Below are 19,894 nucleotides of genomic sequence, written 5' to 3' on the forward strand. Positions count from 1 at the left end.
ATGGCACACGGAGACCATTTCCAAGTCATAAAGCTGAGTCTGGCTGCAAGCCTCACTGACCAGGAGAAATCTTGTCTTCAGCAATTTGCCTCCTGCTCCAGTCCTGCGATGGGAGAGAACCTAATTTCAGTGCCTGCTGCTAGGGCACTCTCCATACTTGCCACTCAATTCTGGACATGGGAGCCCTTTCCTTACTCCAGGGCAAGTTCTCCAGTCTCTGACCGTAGATGAAAATGCCTGCATGACTGCCACTGCCAGGTCTCCAAGTGATGACTATCTGTATATGAACCTGGATTAAAAATGGCATCCTTTTCTCAGTCTCAGGTCTTGGAGAATGCCTGCTGCTTTTCCTGATGTCTTTCCCTCTCTTCATCTCTCAGCCTTTCCCCAAGTTAGCTCCAGAAATTGGGAGAAACAGTGTGCTCTCCCTTGGCCTGGGTTGTATAGAACCTTAGTGAAAAGGTGAGTCACAGACGGTGACTGACAGTCCCTCTCACACACCGGGGCTTCACTCATTTTTATCAGCCAAATGTTATCATGGGGGTTGCTTGCCCACTTTATCCTACCCAGGGACTTGGGTGTCCTTTGCTATTTCAGTGAATTCTCATTTTCTTTCCTGAATCAAAGCTCATAGAGTTGATCTTTATGTACTATTTTGCTATTTCCAAGTGGCTGAGGCATGCTGAAAGCCTCTAATCCACAGTCTTGGAAAAACTGACTCTCCTATTAATATTTTAAAATTCTCAGTCACTATATTTTGATTATGCCTCTTTTATTCTTTTATCATATATTCCTGGAATTCTGATGAAATATTTGTTACATTTCCCATTCTCAATTTGTTTTTCTTAACCTCCCTCTCAGAGTTCCACCTTTTGTCTCTCTCTGTGCTGTATTCTCATTAATGTGTTGGAATGTGTCTTCCAGTTCACACACTTTATTTTTTGGTTTGCATAATGTGCTATTTAATCTATTATGGTTTTAATTTAAATTAGTATACTTTTCACTGCTAAAATTTCTATCTGATACCTTTTTAGTTCTCTTTGGTTACTTTTCACAGTTCGTTGTTTGTATTTGTTTTGTATTGTTGCTTTAACAAATTCTACAAATATATAGGCTGAAAATAAAACTCATTATTATCTTAAAGTTCTATAGATTTGAAGTTCAGAACAAGTTTCATGGGACTAAAATTATAGTGTCTTCAGGGCTTCATTTCTTATTGGAGACTCTTAGGTTGAATCTGCTCCCAGGCTCATGAAGGTTGTTGGCAGAATTCAGTCACATGCAACTGTAGGAGTGAGGTCCCTGTCTCCTTGCTGGGTTTCAGCTAGGGGTCATTCTCAACTTCTAGAGGCTTCCTGCACACCCTGGCTTGCAGTCCCTTTTATCTTCAAAGCTAGCAGTTGTGGTTTGAGCCTTCTTATGCATCACATCTCTCTGACTTCTCATTGTGTTTCATCTTGCCTATCTGACTCTTCTGTCATCTTCATTTGCTTTTAAGTGCTCATTTGGTCACATTGTGCACACCTGTATAATTTAGGATAATCTCCCTATTTTAATGTTAGCTGATTAGTAACCTTAATCACATCTGTAAAGTCCCTTTACAGCAGTACGTATGTTAGTGTTTGATTGAATAACCACAAGACAGAAATCTTAGGGGTACATTTTTAGAATTCTGTTTACCATATGTATGTTTCCAAACATTATACATCCTCATTTTATATTCTATATTTGATAATTTTAATATCTGTTGCCCTTGTAACTTGGATCTCTTTCTTTTGGTTATCTTGGCTCCTGCACATTGTGCATTATGTTCTGATATAATTTGTAAGTTTTGATTAAAATCTCACATGAAGTTTAGCCTTAGTAATTTTTTAAGCCCCTGATTGAAAAAGGTCATCCTTCTTTTCTCAGGTACTTGAGAATACTACCAACTCAAAATTATTTTAAAATAGGGTTTCAGATTAAGTCCAACTCTTTCCCCTGCTCTGTTATCTGCCATGCCCCCAACACACACATTGGTATTGAGACTTTAGGCTTCCTCCACCTAGTGTGTAAACCAAAATATGAAAGTTCTCCTGATATTTTCCTCTATGTGGTGAGATTTTTCCCTAACTCACACTCTCATTAAGAATATAGTCCTTTGGGATTCTAACCCTACATTGGTTTCCATCCACCCTTAACTTGGTTAGACCCTAACTTTGTCTTCTCTGCCTATGAATCCATTAAGAGATCTCTAGGGATCAGGAGTTACCACCTTCAGTTCTTGCTTAAATCTCTGGATTCTTGTTTGTGCTTCATCTTTCTCTTCTGAGGACTTCCATTTTTTCTTGTAGACACAATTGTGTTATCCAGTATTTCTTATTATTTAGCTTCAGAAAGATCCCACCCCGTATCTGTACCACTATACTATCAGTAAGAAACTTCCCTTTATTGCTTTTTTAAAACCCTAGTGTTTTCTTTCCAGACAAATATAGATTCCCATATTTGGAAAAACCTTTTAATGTCTGCTTCCTTATGTGTTATTTTTACTGTTTACTTCTTGATTAATATGGTCTTGCCTCTATAATGGGGGCCTGGGATTTTGGTATTTGCATTCCCAAAACTTACCTAGTAAGTTTTTACTGAACAATTTGATTCATCTAGAAAGAACATGATTAATACTACCCTGGAGTAATAATTTTAACTATTTCATTTTTTACATTATGCTAGAATAATAAAACTGACACAGTTTGTTCACTTTTACTCTAGCATTCCTAATCCAATCCTTCCTCTACTAAATTTTTTTAAAAACATTTCATTTGGTAAAATCCACATACTCAAGCAAAAATAAAATTCATTAACTAAACCAATAAAATTTTAGAACAGAAATGCCATCACAAAGACTCTTATATTTAGCCATGATAGAGATACAGTAATATATCTAATACTCTTTGACACATAATAATACATGGTACACATGTCAAGATACAATCAATGTGCCATGATACCGTTTTGTCAATATTTGCTAATAATATTCACTAGTACTACCGTCTAAAATTATGTACCTCCCAGGCTGAAAAAAGAAAGCTTTGGACACCATGGTGAAAATATTGCACACATCTGAGAGAAAGGAAGTCTGAACTGTAGAGATGCTGACTTGTACAGCAGCAGTTGAGGTGAGTGAAAGATATACATATGCCAGTGCAGCCTTCCAAGTGCCTGTATGAACAGACAGTAAGTAGGCACTTAGTAGAATTGCTGCTATTATCTAGACAAGATCCAATCCTAAGTAAGATGTTGAAATTCAAAGTGACAAAGATTTCTAGTTAACCTCTAAGTAATGATTAAGATAATGACAAAAACACTATCTACCATAGAGTGGCAGGACAAAGGATTTTTGATCATCTGTTTAGAATTGCCTTCTGGAAACTTTCAAAGACAGTATGCAACTCTCAAAATAAAAGAACTTGACAACTTTAATGTAAATGGAACAAATGTGAAATGGGTCATTTAAGTTATTTTTGATATGTCAAACATAAAGCTGTGGTAACTTTAGAGAACTATACCACTCAATTGAACAAATTTTCACTAAGTATTATTTTTCATATACTCAGCTGGCAGCTGTTGGAAGTAATTCATTAAAGTTATCCAAGCTGAAATGTTTACATTATTTTATTGAGACCAAAACTTACTCATTATAATTTGAAAAGTCATTTTATTTTTTCATAATAAAAATGCATCCATGATCTGATGCAGTTCAGCAGTGACAAATTGAATGACTAGAAAAAAGCAGAAATGTAATAAATACTACAGATTATAAATACATGTGTAAAATATGATAAAGGAACAAGTGAATAGAATAAACATAGAAGAGTTATACAAAGCAGCAATATTATAATTTAAGCTTTACATGGACAAATTTTTCTTTGACAAAATGATTGATTTTTTGCATTGGTCCATTAATAAATATAGATACATAATGAACATGGACAATTAATAATGTATATGTTAACAAGAAATATTATTTTAAAAACCCTCTTTACTATATTTAGTTTCAAGAATAAGTTTGTAAATAATCTTATTTGAATAAAAAATGACAAGGTCAGTAACATCTAGAAAGTGCCAATGAAGATTAAAAATAGCAAAGGTTTATTTTTTGCTTTGTCTTTCGTTGTATTTTTAGTGTGAGAATTGCTATGATATAACATCTGCATCTTTTGCTAACTGTGCATATTACTCTGGTTTTGATCATTTTTCCTTTAGGGGAATTTTGGAATGCCAATAGCACTTACTATTGTAAAAATTTATTTATTGATATAGAATATTTGTACATATTTTGGGAGTGTATATGATATTTTGATACCTGTATGCAGTGTGTAATGGTCACATCAGGGTAATTGGAAACTCACTCTTTTTCACATCCTGACTTTTAGAAGACTATTCTTATCCTACTTTTGTTTAAATGTTTAGTTTTTTCTTTTGATTTGCTCTTAAATGATTTATTTTCTCTTTTGTAATATGTCAGCAGTTTTCATTCTTATTCTTTTTTTTCCTTTTTTCATTGCACTGTTTACATAATGGAGTTATGTGATTTTTCTATGTCTGTATACACAGTGATAATTCATTTAGATTTCTACATCTCTTTAACATATGACATTATGCATTTCTGAACTAAGATAAACACTTAAGCAAAGTTGTTACTCATATACAAAACTGTGTTAATAGTTTTATAGTGTTTAGTTTTTCTTTCTAACAATACTGTATTAATAGTGCAAATCATAGCAAGCCTTATCCATAGCTCTACAAAATGAATTTCTCAGTGTGCCAATATCATAAAAGTATGAATTATATTACTCTTACTGTAGAGTTCAGTAGAAATAAATCTTATCTATAAGTTTTCTGTTATTTAGTATATTCAGCCATAATTTTGGAATTACTGCTTCAATCTCAACTTTCATATTACATGTATATATTAAGAATAATCCAATTGGATTTTTTAAATGAGGAAGTGCACATATCATTTAGATTAAACTTTTCTCTGCATCACCAGATGACCATAGCTTTGATTTCTCAGGAAATTCTCTTGAACAACACTGCAGAAATGATTTATCCAAGTACCGAATTAACTTGTATATCTTATTTTCTATTTTTAGTTTCATGGGAAGTTTCTGAAACAATAAATTGCATTTAAAATGTTACATTGAATTCCAGCTGTAAGATGAAACAAATGCTCTAATCTCTTTAAAGGTCAAGTTATAAATTATTCTTATGATGAACCAAGTTGCAGATGGTTCATGAGCAAAATCTCAAACGTGGGCTTCTTGATGAAGGCACATAGATGGTCTTTGTTGCACCGCAATAACAAATATCAACTCTGAGTTATAACAGCAGGTTTCGGGTATTCATGGGAATTGCAGCAGTTATACCATAACTGATTTAAATTTGTGTCATTAGTTATTTAGAGCCACATTTTACAGTCAATTATTAATGCCTTCCAGAAACTACCACAAGATAGTCAGAACTTTTGTGCTTATTATGGCATGGTCTCATTACTCATAGCAGGAGCCCACGAAGGGTAAGTGTAGAGGTCAAACATGGGTACAATCCAGGTACGTATGCCAAGCATAACCACAGCAACACCAACAATGTTGACACCAAGTCCAGCTTTAACCTTGAACAGGAAAAAGCATAAATGTCAGTGTCCCAAAAGAAAGCCTACAGGAGATTAGAATCCTGTTGTAGGAAGTATATGCTGGATTTACATGCATCCTAAATGATTAGTAAAAATTGCCATTTTTTAAAAATTGAACTTTAAGTTCTAGGGTACATGTGCACAACATGCAGGTTTGTTACATATGTATACATGTGCCATGTTGGTGTGTTGCACCCATTAACTCATCATTTCTTAAATCCAGGGGTTCTTCTCCATTCATAGCAAGAGAAAAATCTGTCCCTAACTAAACATTATTGAGTTGAAGACTCTCAGAGAAGTTCCCCTTAGGAATATACCTAAGTAATTCTGGTTAGAGGAAAATCGCTTAGAAATCTGCCATTTCATGTTAAATCAGAATTTCAGTTTTGTGGTTTTATATTTCAATGAATAAGATTCAGGATACCATATGACAACTGTATCTTTTATATTTGCTCGACATAATTATTAATTTAACCTTAATATCTTTCTTAGCATTCTCATGGTTTTAGCTCTTATATCATTATTCTACAGTCCATTAAATAATCTCAGACTTGCTTTGTATCTATTAAAATAAAAATTGGCAAACTACTGCCCTTGATTTGTTTTGGTAAATAAAGTTTTATTGGACCACAACTATGCTTATTTGTTTACATATTTTCTTTGCTTTCATGACACAATGGCAGAGTTGAGTAGTTGTGATAGAGATGGCCCCACAGAGCCTCAAATATCATCTGCCCTTTTACAGAGAGAATGTGCTTACTCCTGCATTCTCTGCATTAAAACATGGAACTCTGAAGCAAAAGAGGAATACCGAGCAAGGATGATAACAGATGCCCTCTTCCCTGTCCATGCAAGCCAGCCACTCGTTTATCTCAGAATCCTAGTTTTATCCTTTTTAATACACATACATCAGGCATTACTTATATTGTATTATGCACATTTTCCTTACCAAATGGATATTATGTTATTTTTGTGTACAGGCAGTTCTAGAATGTTTATGTTGCAGGGGCTTAGGAACAGCAGTCTGTGTGAAAGAAAGGGAGCTGGGACTTGCCTTGGAACTGTATTTGCATAGGAAGCTCACTGAATTCACTTTGGCTATATTATCGTTTGGGTTGGTTTGGAAATAGGTGATGAAGATGTGGAAACTACTAGAATATTCTCAAGCCAGTTCTTATAAAGTACTGAATATTCTGCCAGTATTTTGTATTTGGCAAAATGTGCATGCTTTATCAGTGAAATTCTTCATTATTGTTTGCTTGTGTTTTCACGTTAGGTCCTGGTATTGAAATCAAAACAAGAAAGATACTTTTTCATTAGTCAGGCACTGACCCCATGTCTCATTCAGAGAAAATGTTCATTGCATAAATGTTTGTGATAGCACACTACAGTGTTGTTTTGGTTGCTGGAATTCTTTAACCCTGTTTCTTCCTTTTGCCTAGATCAGTTTGGATCCTAGTGTTGACTTGTAAGTTTACGCTGTCGTGTGGAGCATGTTCAGTGCTCTTTTCCTTCTTCCAAAGCATTACTGATGCATTCAACATCTCTCTGTTTGTGACCATACATTTTAATGGCATGTTCACTTCTGATTGTCAGTCTTGAAAATAATTCTATGATTAGTCATTCACACCCCTTCATAAACAGAACTCAGGCCATGCTTTTCCTGGTGGTTGACTGGTGTTTAAAAGGGAAGATAACTCAAGACATGGCACACACCAAGATGTGTGTTGGTTCTGATAGTATTTTTTCAGCTAACTCACCATGTCAATGACTTTCAGATGACCATATGAAAAGACAATAGCATTGGGTGGATTTGCTACTGGTAGGAGGAATGCAAACGAAGTACACAGAGTAGAAGGTATCAGAATATAAAGAGGGTTCACGTGAATGGCTTCAGCCTGTTGTAAGAGATAAAAAGGAGTCTAAGTAAAATTTTGAAGGTAGACAGCAAACATAAAAAAATGAACAAATGTATTGTAATAAGCCTTCCCAGAAGCAGTTTGAAACCTAATGACATAAAATTATATACATTATTATAGTTATAACTTGAAGAATATTTTTAAGAAAATATCTCATCCTCTTGTTGTTTGTATAGTTATGGATGCCTACTTAAACATTATAGTCCAGTTCATTTAGAAAATAAAATATTATTTATTCCAGAAACTAAATAAAAAGAGCAACCATTTATTACTTATCTACTGCTAGGTGCTGTGCTAAATGTTTACATACATGTATATATTCATATATTTACACATAATATAGTTCATATATAATATAATAAATGTCATATATATATTGAATTTTTACAATGATCTTATGAGATGGTTACTATAACCTCAAATAACATAAAGAAATGGAGGCCCAGAGAGGCTAAAGTAACTTGTCCGAGCATGCAGCTGGTGAACAACAGAGCTCAAGTAGGTTCTCAAGCCCCTGTGGCTCCAGCACTTCTCATTACACTACTAACTTTACTGCCTCTGTGATATATGCAATTTAAGATTTGCTTAGGGATCATCACATAGGAAGGTTGCTGCTATTCTTAACACATAATTTTCTAATTGTTCCATGTCGAGAACAATTAGAAAAAACAACAGAAAAAAATACAAAATGTATTGTGCCAATATACACAGCCTACATTTTTTCTACTTTCAATCTGCAGCTTAAGAATACCAACATATGCCCTTTGAGCTTGTAGCGGCACAATAGCAGAAAGACAATCCTTCTTAATTTAAAGTGCTTTCCTTTCACCAAACCCATCCATCCCAATAAGAAAAACATTTTACTTAAAGCTGTTTCTTGTAATTGCTACCTAAATGGAGAAAAGAAGAAAAGACATTCTTTCCCTCTCTCTCTCTCGGCAAACCCATTTACTTTTTAAAAAATTTTCCCTGGGCAGTAGAAAACTGTGTCTAAAGATATTTAAGCCTGAAGCCTGAAGTGTGAGCCTAGTTTCTCATTCATTTGCAAATCACTTATATTAACCACTTCTCAGAAATTTAGGAACAATGTTTGAGAGACAAAAGTGTCAGTGGTAGAGATCTAAATACTTAAGTTACCAGCAAACACTGAATTCCACGTCTTATATCTGAAATGGATCTCGTCTGACCCTCTCTCTTATTTATAAAGGAAAAGCTGGACTGAGAAAAGTAATATCATGCTGCTTGAACATGAAAACTTAAAAACAGTTACCTAGAGTGAAGATCCTCTGAAAACATTAATACAAATAAAGATCACCCTATAAGTTACTTGCAGGAGGCCCATTTAGATAAAAAAAAGATTCCATACCACAGCATGAGAACCAGCATTCCAAAGCAGAACACTGCTCTTAATGAAGAGTAAAAATGGGGATAAATGAGATACTCACCAATGGAGATAATATTGGGAGAAGGAGTGTAATGGTAGCTGGATTGCTGGCTACCTCAGTTAAAGATGTGACCATCAAAGAAGATATCAGAATTATTAGCCACACTGGTAATGAACCCAGAGGAGATAATTTATTTCCTATCCAATTAGATAATCCGGACTCCTAAAAAACAAATTTGCAATATTTGTTATTCATGAATAATTCTTTGTAATCAGACACAATAAAATCCATAAAAAGCATTATTTGCTTTGAAAACTCACTTTCTAAAATATAATTTTAATCTCTTATTTTTCTGTGGTTTGATAGGTCTGGGTGGCTTTGGTAGGAAAGAGCTATTGCTTAGTCTTATTTTAACACTATGAACATGGTTTACGTTTGAAATGTATTCCCACTTTTTTCAATTACATTTTAATTTTATCTAATTTATATATGTGGATATTTTAATAGATCATATAGAGGGCTTTAAGAGAAGAGCAGCCTTTCTGATTTACCTCTCTCTATTCCTAAGTTATATTCTGCAGAGGCAACAACTTTCAACCCTTATTAGCCACTTATAACTAGCTATATTTAGGTATTCATAGTTACCTTTTAAAATAATATTTTAATTATGATTTTTTGCTTACTTTTAAAATTTAGACATTATTTACTGGCTTTCTAATATGTGATAATTCAGCTCTCTTACACCATCCACCAAACACATATTTTTTGTTTCTTCATTCCTCCACACTCACATATTAACATTTTTGGTTAAATCAATATTTAATGTTTACCACTATGATTAAATAAATATTGTTCATAGCTATACCACTTAGCATACTATCAGTATATTTACTCTACTCTTCCTTCCCCACAAGAAATAACTATCTCATCATTCTGTTTGCTTAGTTTTCCAAGTACCTAGCACTAATTCATCTGAAATTAAAACTAAAAAACTCCCCACAAATAGATAAACAAATCAAGTAATTGGTGTCTTTTCATGTTCCCTCATAGCAATATCTATTCTGGAATATTTCCTCCTCCTGCTCCATTTGGCTTAGTTTAAATCTTTGAATGTATTCTTTAAATCCCTTTAAATCTATTCTTTAAATCCCTTTAAATCTATTCAACTGTTGTTGTTCTGGGACCCCTCTTTACTATCATATTATGACTTTCCTTCTCCTCCCCACTTCGTGGGAATCATTTTTAAATCTACTCTTTTGCATTGTGGAAGCACTTCCTTTTATAACTTCCTGAAAATTGGTATAAGAGTCTTTGCATGCCTGAAAATCTTTTGCTTTTCTTTTCCCACTGTTCTTACTGTTTTGCATTTGTAGAAATCTACGTTCAAAATAATTATAACTCCACACTTTTAAGCCATTACTCCATTTCCTGTGGTTCTACTTGGATTCTTTAGAAGCCTGATCATATTCTACTCTTTAATTCATTATACATAGTGCAGAAAAACTGGCTATACTCAGATTAGCAAGTGTGTTGTTCTGTATTTCTCCCCCACATAGAAGGGAAAATCCTCCTTTTGTGAAATTTCAGTGAGCTATTGAATGTATGAATCTTTATGACAACTAGAAGTGGCATGAGAAATACTCTTAATTATAAGCAGTATATTCTCAGATCAAAAGCTGGCACAGAAATTTCCAGATGTGAATACCAGATATCAGGTGTGGTTTTGGCTTGTATTTTTGTTTATCTGCTTGTTTTACTTATGACTTTTAGGTAGAAAAGAGTATCTACCATTTTAGTCACATTGACAAAATTAACCCTAGAATAGGTATACTTTAAGAATAGGTTTTATCTATGTCTGATTAGGTGTGGAAATGATTGTACTACATATTGTTTCCCCTACCTGTAGGCCACTGAAATCGTATCTTCATCCCCACGGTTCCAAAATTCTACATAAAGTGCTTTGGTGTTGGGTACTTAGTAGCTCTCTCAGTGCAGAATCTCAAAGTCTCTAGCTCTAAGAAATTTCTTTTGTTATTTTGTGGAAATGTTCTTCCTTTCTATTTTTTTCTCTTTTTTTCTGAAATGCCTATTAGTTGACTGTTGAACATTTTGGATTGATGTTCTAATGTTCTTATCTCTTTGTGAGCCAGTATCTCATTGGCTCAATTTTGCTCCAAAGTAAATCTCAATTTTCTATCAGGGAAGATAGAAAACAACAGCAGGACTGGGGAAAGTATCTGGGAGGCCCATAGATTCTTATACACTTTTTAAACCATCCTCCAAATTCAGCTCTGGCTTTTACTCTAGCTTTCAGAGTTATCTGCTGCCTCCAATTCCTGAGGTCTGCCAGGATGCTACAGATAACCAGCATGTTTCTTGTTGGGTCTTCGTTTTGCCAGCCTATATGTTTCATATTTCACTATTTTTCTATTTGTACAAAGTCAGTTCCTCTCAAATGTCCTCTTTCCATGTTCTAAATATGATCAACATTTCTTGCCTTTTCTTGTCCCTGTCATATAGTCTTTATGGATTGACATATTTTTGTTGTTATTGCAATTTTAGTGGAGATCTGAAATAAAAAATAAATCCTTCATGTTTAACCTAGGAGAGAAAATTTTAGGAATGTATGAAAATTGAAGAGGAGATATTCACTGATAAGAATTTGAAACTGTCTATCTGCTCATGAGAAAGAAAACATGTTAAAACAAAAACCAAGGGGAATTTAAGAGAAAAGTAATTGCAATGAGGTGAATTCCACAGTAGTTGCTGTTTCACTGTTCTGTTCCCAACTAGAAAGGTTATCTGGTTCTGGACACTTGCCAGACTAATTACAATTTAGAATAAAAGTTTTGAAAAATAATTGCCTCCAAATTTTTTACAGTACAGTTTTTAGGGGCATATTTGTCTACAGCCATACCCTTGAAGCTGATGGCTTCAATCTGGCCACTTAGAGGTAGAGTTATTCTGGGTATCCTGTAGACATTTGGCTCTGTATACTGAGATTTTTATAGCAAACTAGACCTCCCTCTCTGGGTTCTCAAATTCTTCTACTGAGAGAACCTTGTGCATCACACTGAGTCCATATCTTTTCATTTCCTCAGATTTGTATGCTAGGGTCTGGCTGATGCTTTCAAAATCACTTTGAGTGTCTAGGATCCAATCCAGACACATAATTCTGTGCATAAAAATTGTCAATAAAGTTAGAAGCAAAGGAGTATTTTCCAGTAAGTTACTCCTCTTCTTCAGGAAGAAGAGGAGAGACAGTGATTTGTCTTGAGAAGTATAGAAATTTAACCTCCTGGAAGTCAAAGGGCTGAACATGGAACCTCTCTCACCATTCTGTTCAATTTGATGATTGAAGAAGGAAATGGAAGAGCCATAAGCTTTGAATATTTCAAATAAGTCTATGAAAACCAGAATGAGTGGTTTTTAATTAATCTAGGAGTAATTAATTTTCATGAAATTTTGGGAGAAGACAGTTTTCTTCCAACAACTCTACAAAGACCAGGGCAATTACAAGGGATGAGGGCCTTCTCAAACTGTTGCTTTGTATCAACTGGATAGATAGGTCAAATAAAGTCAACCAACATCTCATGGTGTTTTTATTTCTTCCTAAGATTAGATGTAATATAATGTTAGAAAGGGTTATGTGAATTTTTCTCCAGATTTTATTCAATAAACATTTACTAAGTATCTTTAATGCTAATATTATTTCTTATTCTCTTTTTTATTTAACAGCAAATAGCATCATGATATACTGAAGTCCAAGAGCTACTCAAATTCATCATGAAATAAGGTAAAGGCATAAGCAAACAAAAAGTATATTTCACTAGGAGTCACTTTACATATTTTCATATACATTTTTCCTTACTAGTCTTCTAATACTATTTCATGAATTTAAAATTTTAATCTTTTTTTATTATTTCTTTTGACATTCTTGAGCACCATAAAAACTATGTTTTTTGCTTGCAGCCTGTAACATTTCTTGAACTCTGAACTCACCTCATTTGTGTGGTATATTCATGGCATAGCTAGCAAAATTTGCAGCATTAAAATGACAGAGTGAAATTGAATATGCCCAAAGATTGAATGTCTCTGTGCTCTTCTTTTGAACAGTCTAGTTAATTGTTAAATATCTTATACACAGAGTATTACCTCACAGCCATCTGCCAGGGCAAAGCCTCCACCAACAAGAATGGCTATATCCCAGGGCATGAATGACTGGAATTCTTTCCAAGTAATCAGTGGAGAGTAATCAAAAGCAACTGCAAAACAAAAATCCTACAGTTACACATTGCTTAAAATATTACAATATGACATTTGCTTCAGCATCCTAAGTAGCCATCTTACAGGAAGTTTGTAATATTCTTATATTGTTTTTAAAGAGGGGAATTAATCTGGAGTTTGAGTAATTTCCACCTGGACTAGATGGAACATTCTACTATAAAAAAGAAAAAAAAACTCTATAACTTAGAAAAATCCTTCTGGTAATATTATAGAATATATTTCAATAAATTATAACATTGTCACTTATCATTATACTCATTCATTCACTCACTCATTCATTTATTCATTCCACTAACATCTTTGCCAACTGTGAATAGCACACTGTATTAGACTATAGTATTCTTTGCTATGCAAAATGTCCATAATATTCCATTGGTTCTAAGAGCATCTTGTAGCATTATATCCATTAATATTTGAACATTTTATTAGATTTTTAGTCATAAGGAGGATCATGATAGATTCACCAAGATTTCAGTTTAAAATAATTCAGGATTCAGATTAAATAAAATATTATTTGTGAGGTCCTTAAAGTGCTTACAAAAGGATTATCATAAAGATTTCTCTTTATATTTGGCTTCTGATCTCTCCATTGCTTTGTTGATAAATAAGTTCATTTGAGGACATATTCTGCCCATTTAACATGTGTATAATAGGCAGCCCTCTACATGTTAAGATTTTAAGTTTACTAATCAGCTTCTTTCCTATCACCTTCCCCCAATTCCAAACCAAACCCATCCTCACTGATGACTGAAATTATGTCACCAGGTTTCTTATTTTAAGGTCATAAATCTTGTTAAAATGTAAACATCTCCGAAATGTATCTCTTATTTAAAATTTAACGTATTATGTATTATTTGTCATTTTTAAGTCTTGTATGAATGAGTTTAGCAGGGAGAAGAGGTTTTGAAGAATAAGAGGAGAGAGAAAGGTGGGTAGGAGCAAGTCTCTTTCTAAGGGAGGGAATTCAAATGTGGAAACTAGGGAAGCTAAAGCCAAACGTGGATTCCTTGGACTTGCCACCGCCGGACCTCAGGGCTTTAACTGCAATGGTCAGAGTCCTTGGGGTCTCATAGGAATCAATGCTCCATATTGCATCACCTCCTTAACACACATTGAGATATTCTAATCTCAAGTGAAAAACAAAATACATTTGTTTCTATGCTGTGCTGGTCACGTATGTCCTGGAAATCTGATACATTAGTCATTTATGGATTCTGACAAGAGTCAGGTGGGCCAACACAACTACATAAATCCCAGTTCCATCCCCATAAGAACAAACAAAACCACAAGTCTACTAGTTTATTTCCAGACAATTACAAATTAGTTGTCCCACTTTGACAAGATAGGAATCTGACTACTCAAAACATGCTGTGTTGTAAAGCAAAGACATGAATGAATCCTGTGTTTAAAAAGTGAGTGTGTGTGTGTGTGTGTTGAGAGGATGGTATGCTCAGGCAGATGTGCATACTTCTTTGTTCATCTGTTGTAAATATAATGAATGCTGTTGCGGAATACCTTTTCTTTATTTTTATTACTATCATTATTTTTAGAGACCGAGTCTCCCTCTGTTGCCCAGAGCAGTGGCACAACCATAGCTCACTACAGCCTCCAACTCCTGGGCTCAAGTGATCCTCCTGCGTTGGCCTCCAGAGTAGCTAGGACTACAGGTGTGTGCCACCACACCTGGCTAATTTTTTAAACTTTTTGATAAAGCTGGGGTCTCACCATGCTGCCGAGGCTTGTTTCAAACTACTGGCCTCAAGTGATCCTCCTGCCTCAGTCTCCCAAAGTGCTGTGATTGCAGGTGTGAGCCACCACACGTGGCCCTTTTATTTCAGCTGTGATCCTAGGATATGGCTGTATGAGGTTGATTTAGCTTTTGTTCCAGAACTACTTTGAGAATGTAAATAATCTTTCTCTTGAAATTCATCACCTTTTTAGATCCTCTGCATTTATTACCAAGGTATGAAGCAGTGTCTTCCCATTTCTTTTTCCTATGTTTGCCAATAGTAAGATTAATTTTGAAATGGGTTTACCATGGGTCAAATAGTATCGCTTGTAGCAGAGCCCTAGCCATGATACAAAAGGAAATCTACTTCTCGCTTCTGCAAAGTAAGATGATCTCTCTTGCAGGTGGAAGATGTGCTGGCTTGAAGACAGCATTGCAGTTTGCAAATAGGGCATGCTAGGCCAGGGGTTGTGCCAGCATAGACTTTCTTTCTGCTCTAGGTGCCAAGCGAAACCAATGGAATTTTATAATTTTTGCTCTTCTGTTAAATTTTTGCAGAATTATAAATGATACTCAACCAATTTCTCCTGTAGGTGTAGTTTTTGTCAATCTCTTAGCTGGAATGAGAAAGAATAGCAGCCCTATAAGTAAAGCAACAGTTGAATCTGTAGCAAAACCAGGGTACCTGTAAAAGGGACAAATATGTATATTAAAAATAGCATCAAGAACTTAAATGAGCTAAAACACCAATTTTGCTAATAACATATCAGTAGTAGGTTATTATCAATATTAGGTGGTGGAGGTTATTTATTCTCGATAATCTGCCCTAAAATATATGGATTCCCAATTAAATGACATAACACTAAAAACAATAATCTCAGACTGTAGTCCTATTGTTCCCATATGTCTCTTCTTATTTTCAATACCACGTATACACATACTGACATACTAGGCCAAAATAACAAATTTCCCTTTTAGATAAGCTTACAATTTGTTAAACAATTTCCTTCTTTCTTTTTTTTTTCTTTTTTTTTTGAGATGGAGTCTCGCTCTGTCGCCCAGGCTGGAGTGCAGTGGCCGGATCTCAGCTCACTGCAAGCTCCGCCTCCCAGGTTCACGCCATTCTCCTGCCTCAGCCTCCCGAGTAGTTGGGACTACAGGTGCCCGCCACGTCGCCCGGCTAATTTTTTGTATTTTTTAGTAGAGACGGGGTTTCACCGTGTTAGCCAGGATGGTCTCGATCTCCTGACCTCATGATCCACCCGTATCGGCCTCCCAAAGTGCTGGGATTACAGGCTTGAGCCACCGTGCCCGGCCAACAATTTCTTCTTTGAATTATTTAATTTAATTATATTGATCAAGATTTGAAGTTGAAACATTGCTAGAGCAGAGAAAGCCCCATGTAATTGATTTATAGCATCCTTCTATTAAATTGTGGCAAGGCATGATGTTTCTGTGATCCCCTAAAACTCTTCTATAAATTGTGAAAAGGAATTGATCTGTTTTCTGAGATATCACACCTGCTTCTGTGGTTATAGGCTCTAACTATATCATACAAACGAAAACAACCTACTTAATGCTTTGTACTCCATGAAATTCAATCAAGAATATTAATTGTTGGAGTGGTTTAGCCAATGCTCACAAATGATCACCGTATAAATTAAGACTGATTCAGGAACAGATGGGGTCTTAGAATCACCAGACCGTTGTAACAAATAAGACAGGTTCCCAGAAGTCTCAACAGTAAAGAATCTGGAGACCAGGTATAACTGAAACAGGCATTAATAATTATAATTTAGTTTTAAAAGTCAGCAATATTAACTAGTGCATTTCTGTAGCCTGAGAAGAAATATGTACCATGCTAAAGATTCTTTTACTATCTTGTAACTCAGTAATGTGTACACACTACAGAAGCTTCTCTACTTCTATAATTTACTTGAAAAATCCAAAAAGCCAAACAAATGCTGTATCTTTCTCAATCTAGCAATTTTTAAAGCAGTCTACTTTCTTTAAGTATAGACACATTTTCTTTCATTATTAGTTAAAAATCTACCTTACCATAATTTATCCTACAAACTGGACTGATAATTTTATTATACCTTGTTTCTTTTATTTCAGTATAATTTTGGTTGAATTTTGGCAAATTGGGCCAGGCATCATGTAACCAGATTTTGTTTGATATAAAAAGACACATTGAATTCAGTCCAGGTACAAACAGATGGAATGAAAACATTAGGTGGTAGCTATAAATCTTGATATATCATGTTAGCTTTAGAAATTCTTAATGCCTGAAACTCTGCATAACAAATATATCCTACAAAATATATACATTAAATTAAATCAAGGCGTAAGTACTGAAATAATTTATTTTCAAAGTACTTTAAAAACTATTCTTATATTATAACTTATATTTAGTTTGTCAGGAAAGCAGTTAGTTTGTCTCAGCATTAGAAACTATTAAGCTTATGCAAATTTTATTTGTTTTGGGTTTGTCAATTAGATTTATAGTTTAAAATCCCATCCTCTCTCAAACCTTTGTTCCTTTCCTATTGTTTTCTCTCAGAATTGTAGGTGGCATGAGTGCCTGCTCATAGCCAGTACACTGCTTTCCTGCTACAAACAAAACATCTCCTGTTTCCTCCCATAAGAAACAGAAATTAGAAGCTGATTATATTGAATTTCCTATTGGAATTTCTGCCTGGGCTTTATTAACTATCATCTGATTTCATTTAATTCTTACACACTGGTGTTTAGATAAAGACTCTCCCTGTCTAGGATGATGGAAGTTGGATTTTAAAAGGGGAAGGCATTATTTTTTATGTTGATCTAGATCCTACCACAAAACCACAAAGTACTAATTAAATATTACATAATAATTTGATTTAAATAATTGGATATCTAAAACTCTCAAAAGAAAAGTTTTATTTCTAAGGGAATCAAACAGTTTATAAAATGAAGCCGGTCCTTTAAAACATACCACCATATTGCATTGCTTGACTTGTGTGGTCATTAGGAATTTGGATTCAGACTTCGCACCCTTTAGAAACATTGGCAATGCCTATAAAACCAGAAGGTTCTGATTCAAGGAGGGAAGAATTTCTTTATTCTATGTGGGCAAAATACATACGACCTAAACAATTTTGGTTTATACCCCAAAATACAAAAAAAAAAAAATTATTTTTTGCTGGGTAATGTGAGATAGGAAGTTCAAGTAAGACACGTGCTGAATTTGGAAATTAGAGTAGTTCAGTGAAAGATTGGGAACACAAATCTCACAACCAAATTATTTATTTTGACATGTAGGATGGTCCTTAATTTAGAAAATTATGCTATACTCTTCCCCCTAACTTTACACGACTCAGCAATTGACTACCGGTGTATAAGACACTGAGATATAAAATTAACTCTGACCTAGCTTCTAGCATCAGCTTTTAAAATCAGTCTTATTATTGCTTCAGAAATTCCTTATCTGTGAAATGGAGGCTGGGCTGAACTTATAGTGAACCAGTGCAAAAATGTAAATAAATGAAGAAAAAGACAAGATATTAAACCAAACAAATAGTCCTTCATAGAATTAAAAAACAAAGTGGGTAAAAATCACATAATATAAGTTTATATCAGATTATTAAGAGGCATTGAGTGGTACTTATTTCACATAATAACATTAGTATAGCACTTCCTATAGGGAGAAGGCCAGCACTATTCTAAATCCTATAATTATCTCCATCTTACAGATGAAGACACTGAGAATTAAGTGACTTGTCTAAAGTAAGTGGATGAATCAGGAATGGAACCCAAGCAGTGTGGCTCTGAAATCTATGCTCCCTACCACCACAGAACATAGCCTTTCTGCATATTAGATTTCTAATTTTGTAGGGATGGGAATAATTTTGTCTACTGGACTTTGCCTTTTAGTAACAGAGTAAGTAGTATGGTTATGCTTCCTGTGCTCTTATCCTAGATTTCATTCCTTATAATTTTTTTCCTGAAAAGATTAGAATTTAAAATATCTTTTCAAGGGAAAGAAAGAAAAATATCTCATCCAATCTTTCAGAATTACGGGAACCATATAGGAGAGAAGCAGAGTATAAAACAGGAAGGGCTGACAAACATAACATGCAAAACTTACTCTGAAAAAAGTGCAGACCAACCAGGAACAAATCCAGGATCTCTACTAAACCATAGCAGAGCCATTAGAATGAAGAGGACCAAGGTCATAATTTCTTGATACCTGTGGAAAAATTCCAATGGCATCATTTCTTATTTTCTAAGTCAGGACATTTGTAGAAACTCCTTGGGCTATTGTCAGGAGTGAGCTCAGTAGAACACTAAACACTGTAAGAACTAGATGTGTCAATAATTTGAGAGCATCAGTGCAGTTTGAAAAAGCCCTTACTCTTCTTTGGGGTCTCTCAGCTTCTTTTCATTTTACCTGGCAAATTTTAGTTAGCAGGGTATGTGTTTTATCATGTTGAGTTATAGTCTGTAATCTCCATAGCTCAGCAAATTTGGGGCCCTAATCCAGTGTTATAAATATCTTGCAAGCAATTATGTGCTTGTTTGCTTTTCAACAGCTACTTGCAGTATAAACAGCATTTCTCTCTCTCCTCTCTCTCTCTCTCTCTCTCTCTCTCTCTCTCTGTGTGTGTGTGTGTGTGTGTGTGTGTGTCTTACCTTATTGGCCCAAGCTTTTGGTATTCTTGCTTAATCACTTCAGCACAAGCTTTTTGTTGGACTGTTTTGGTTTTGCCACATTTGAACATCTCCTTAACACTGCAAAGAATAATTAAGCCCATAAACAAGAAATTCTTTTACTACCACCTCGCTGTAAGGAAGATATTTTTGCAAAACGTCGTCACCTTCATGCAATATGAATCTCCCTGTTAATAACAGATATCTGTGC

General features: G+C 34.6%; 1 protein-coding gene across 2 annotated transcripts in view; it reads right to left on the reverse strand.

The window, feature by feature from the left end:
• Nucleotides 1–3,647: 3,647 nt before the first annotated feature.
• The window catches only part of SLC13A1 (solute carrier family 13 member 1), a 91,038-nt gene continuing 74,791 nt past the window's right edge, over nt 3,648–19,894 (reverse strand). The window contains exons 9-15 of one of the 2 annotated variants that reach the window (XM_017854310.1): nt 19,666–19,764; nt 19,121–19,222; nt 15,570–15,676; nt 13,131–13,240; nt 9,036–9,197; nt 7,432–7,569; nt 3,648–5,147 (exon numbers count right to left, since the gene is read on the reverse strand). In XM_017854310.1, the coding sequence (XP_017709799.1) occupies nt 5,001–5,147; nt 7,432–7,569; nt 9,036–9,197; nt 13,131–13,240; nt 15,570–15,676; nt 19,121–19,222; nt 19,666–19,764 (865 nt within the window). In that variant the 3' untranslated portion in view covers nt 3,648–5,000. Of the gene's footprint in view, nt 5,651–7,431; nt 7,570–9,035; nt 9,198–13,130; nt 13,241–15,569; nt 15,677–19,120; nt 19,223–19,665; nt 19,765–19,894 lie in introns of both variants that reach the window. The other variant, XM_017854311.1, reaches the window with a different exon arrangement.

The sequence above is a fragment of the Rhinopithecus bieti genome, unplaced genomic scaffold (assembly GCF_001698545.2).
Source record: "Rhinopithecus bieti isolate Rb0 unplaced genomic scaffold, ASM169854v2 scaffold_36410, whole genome shotgun sequence".
NCBI classification, from domain to species: domain Eukaryota; kingdom Metazoa; phylum Chordata; class Mammalia; order Primates; family Cercopithecidae; genus Rhinopithecus; species Rhinopithecus bieti.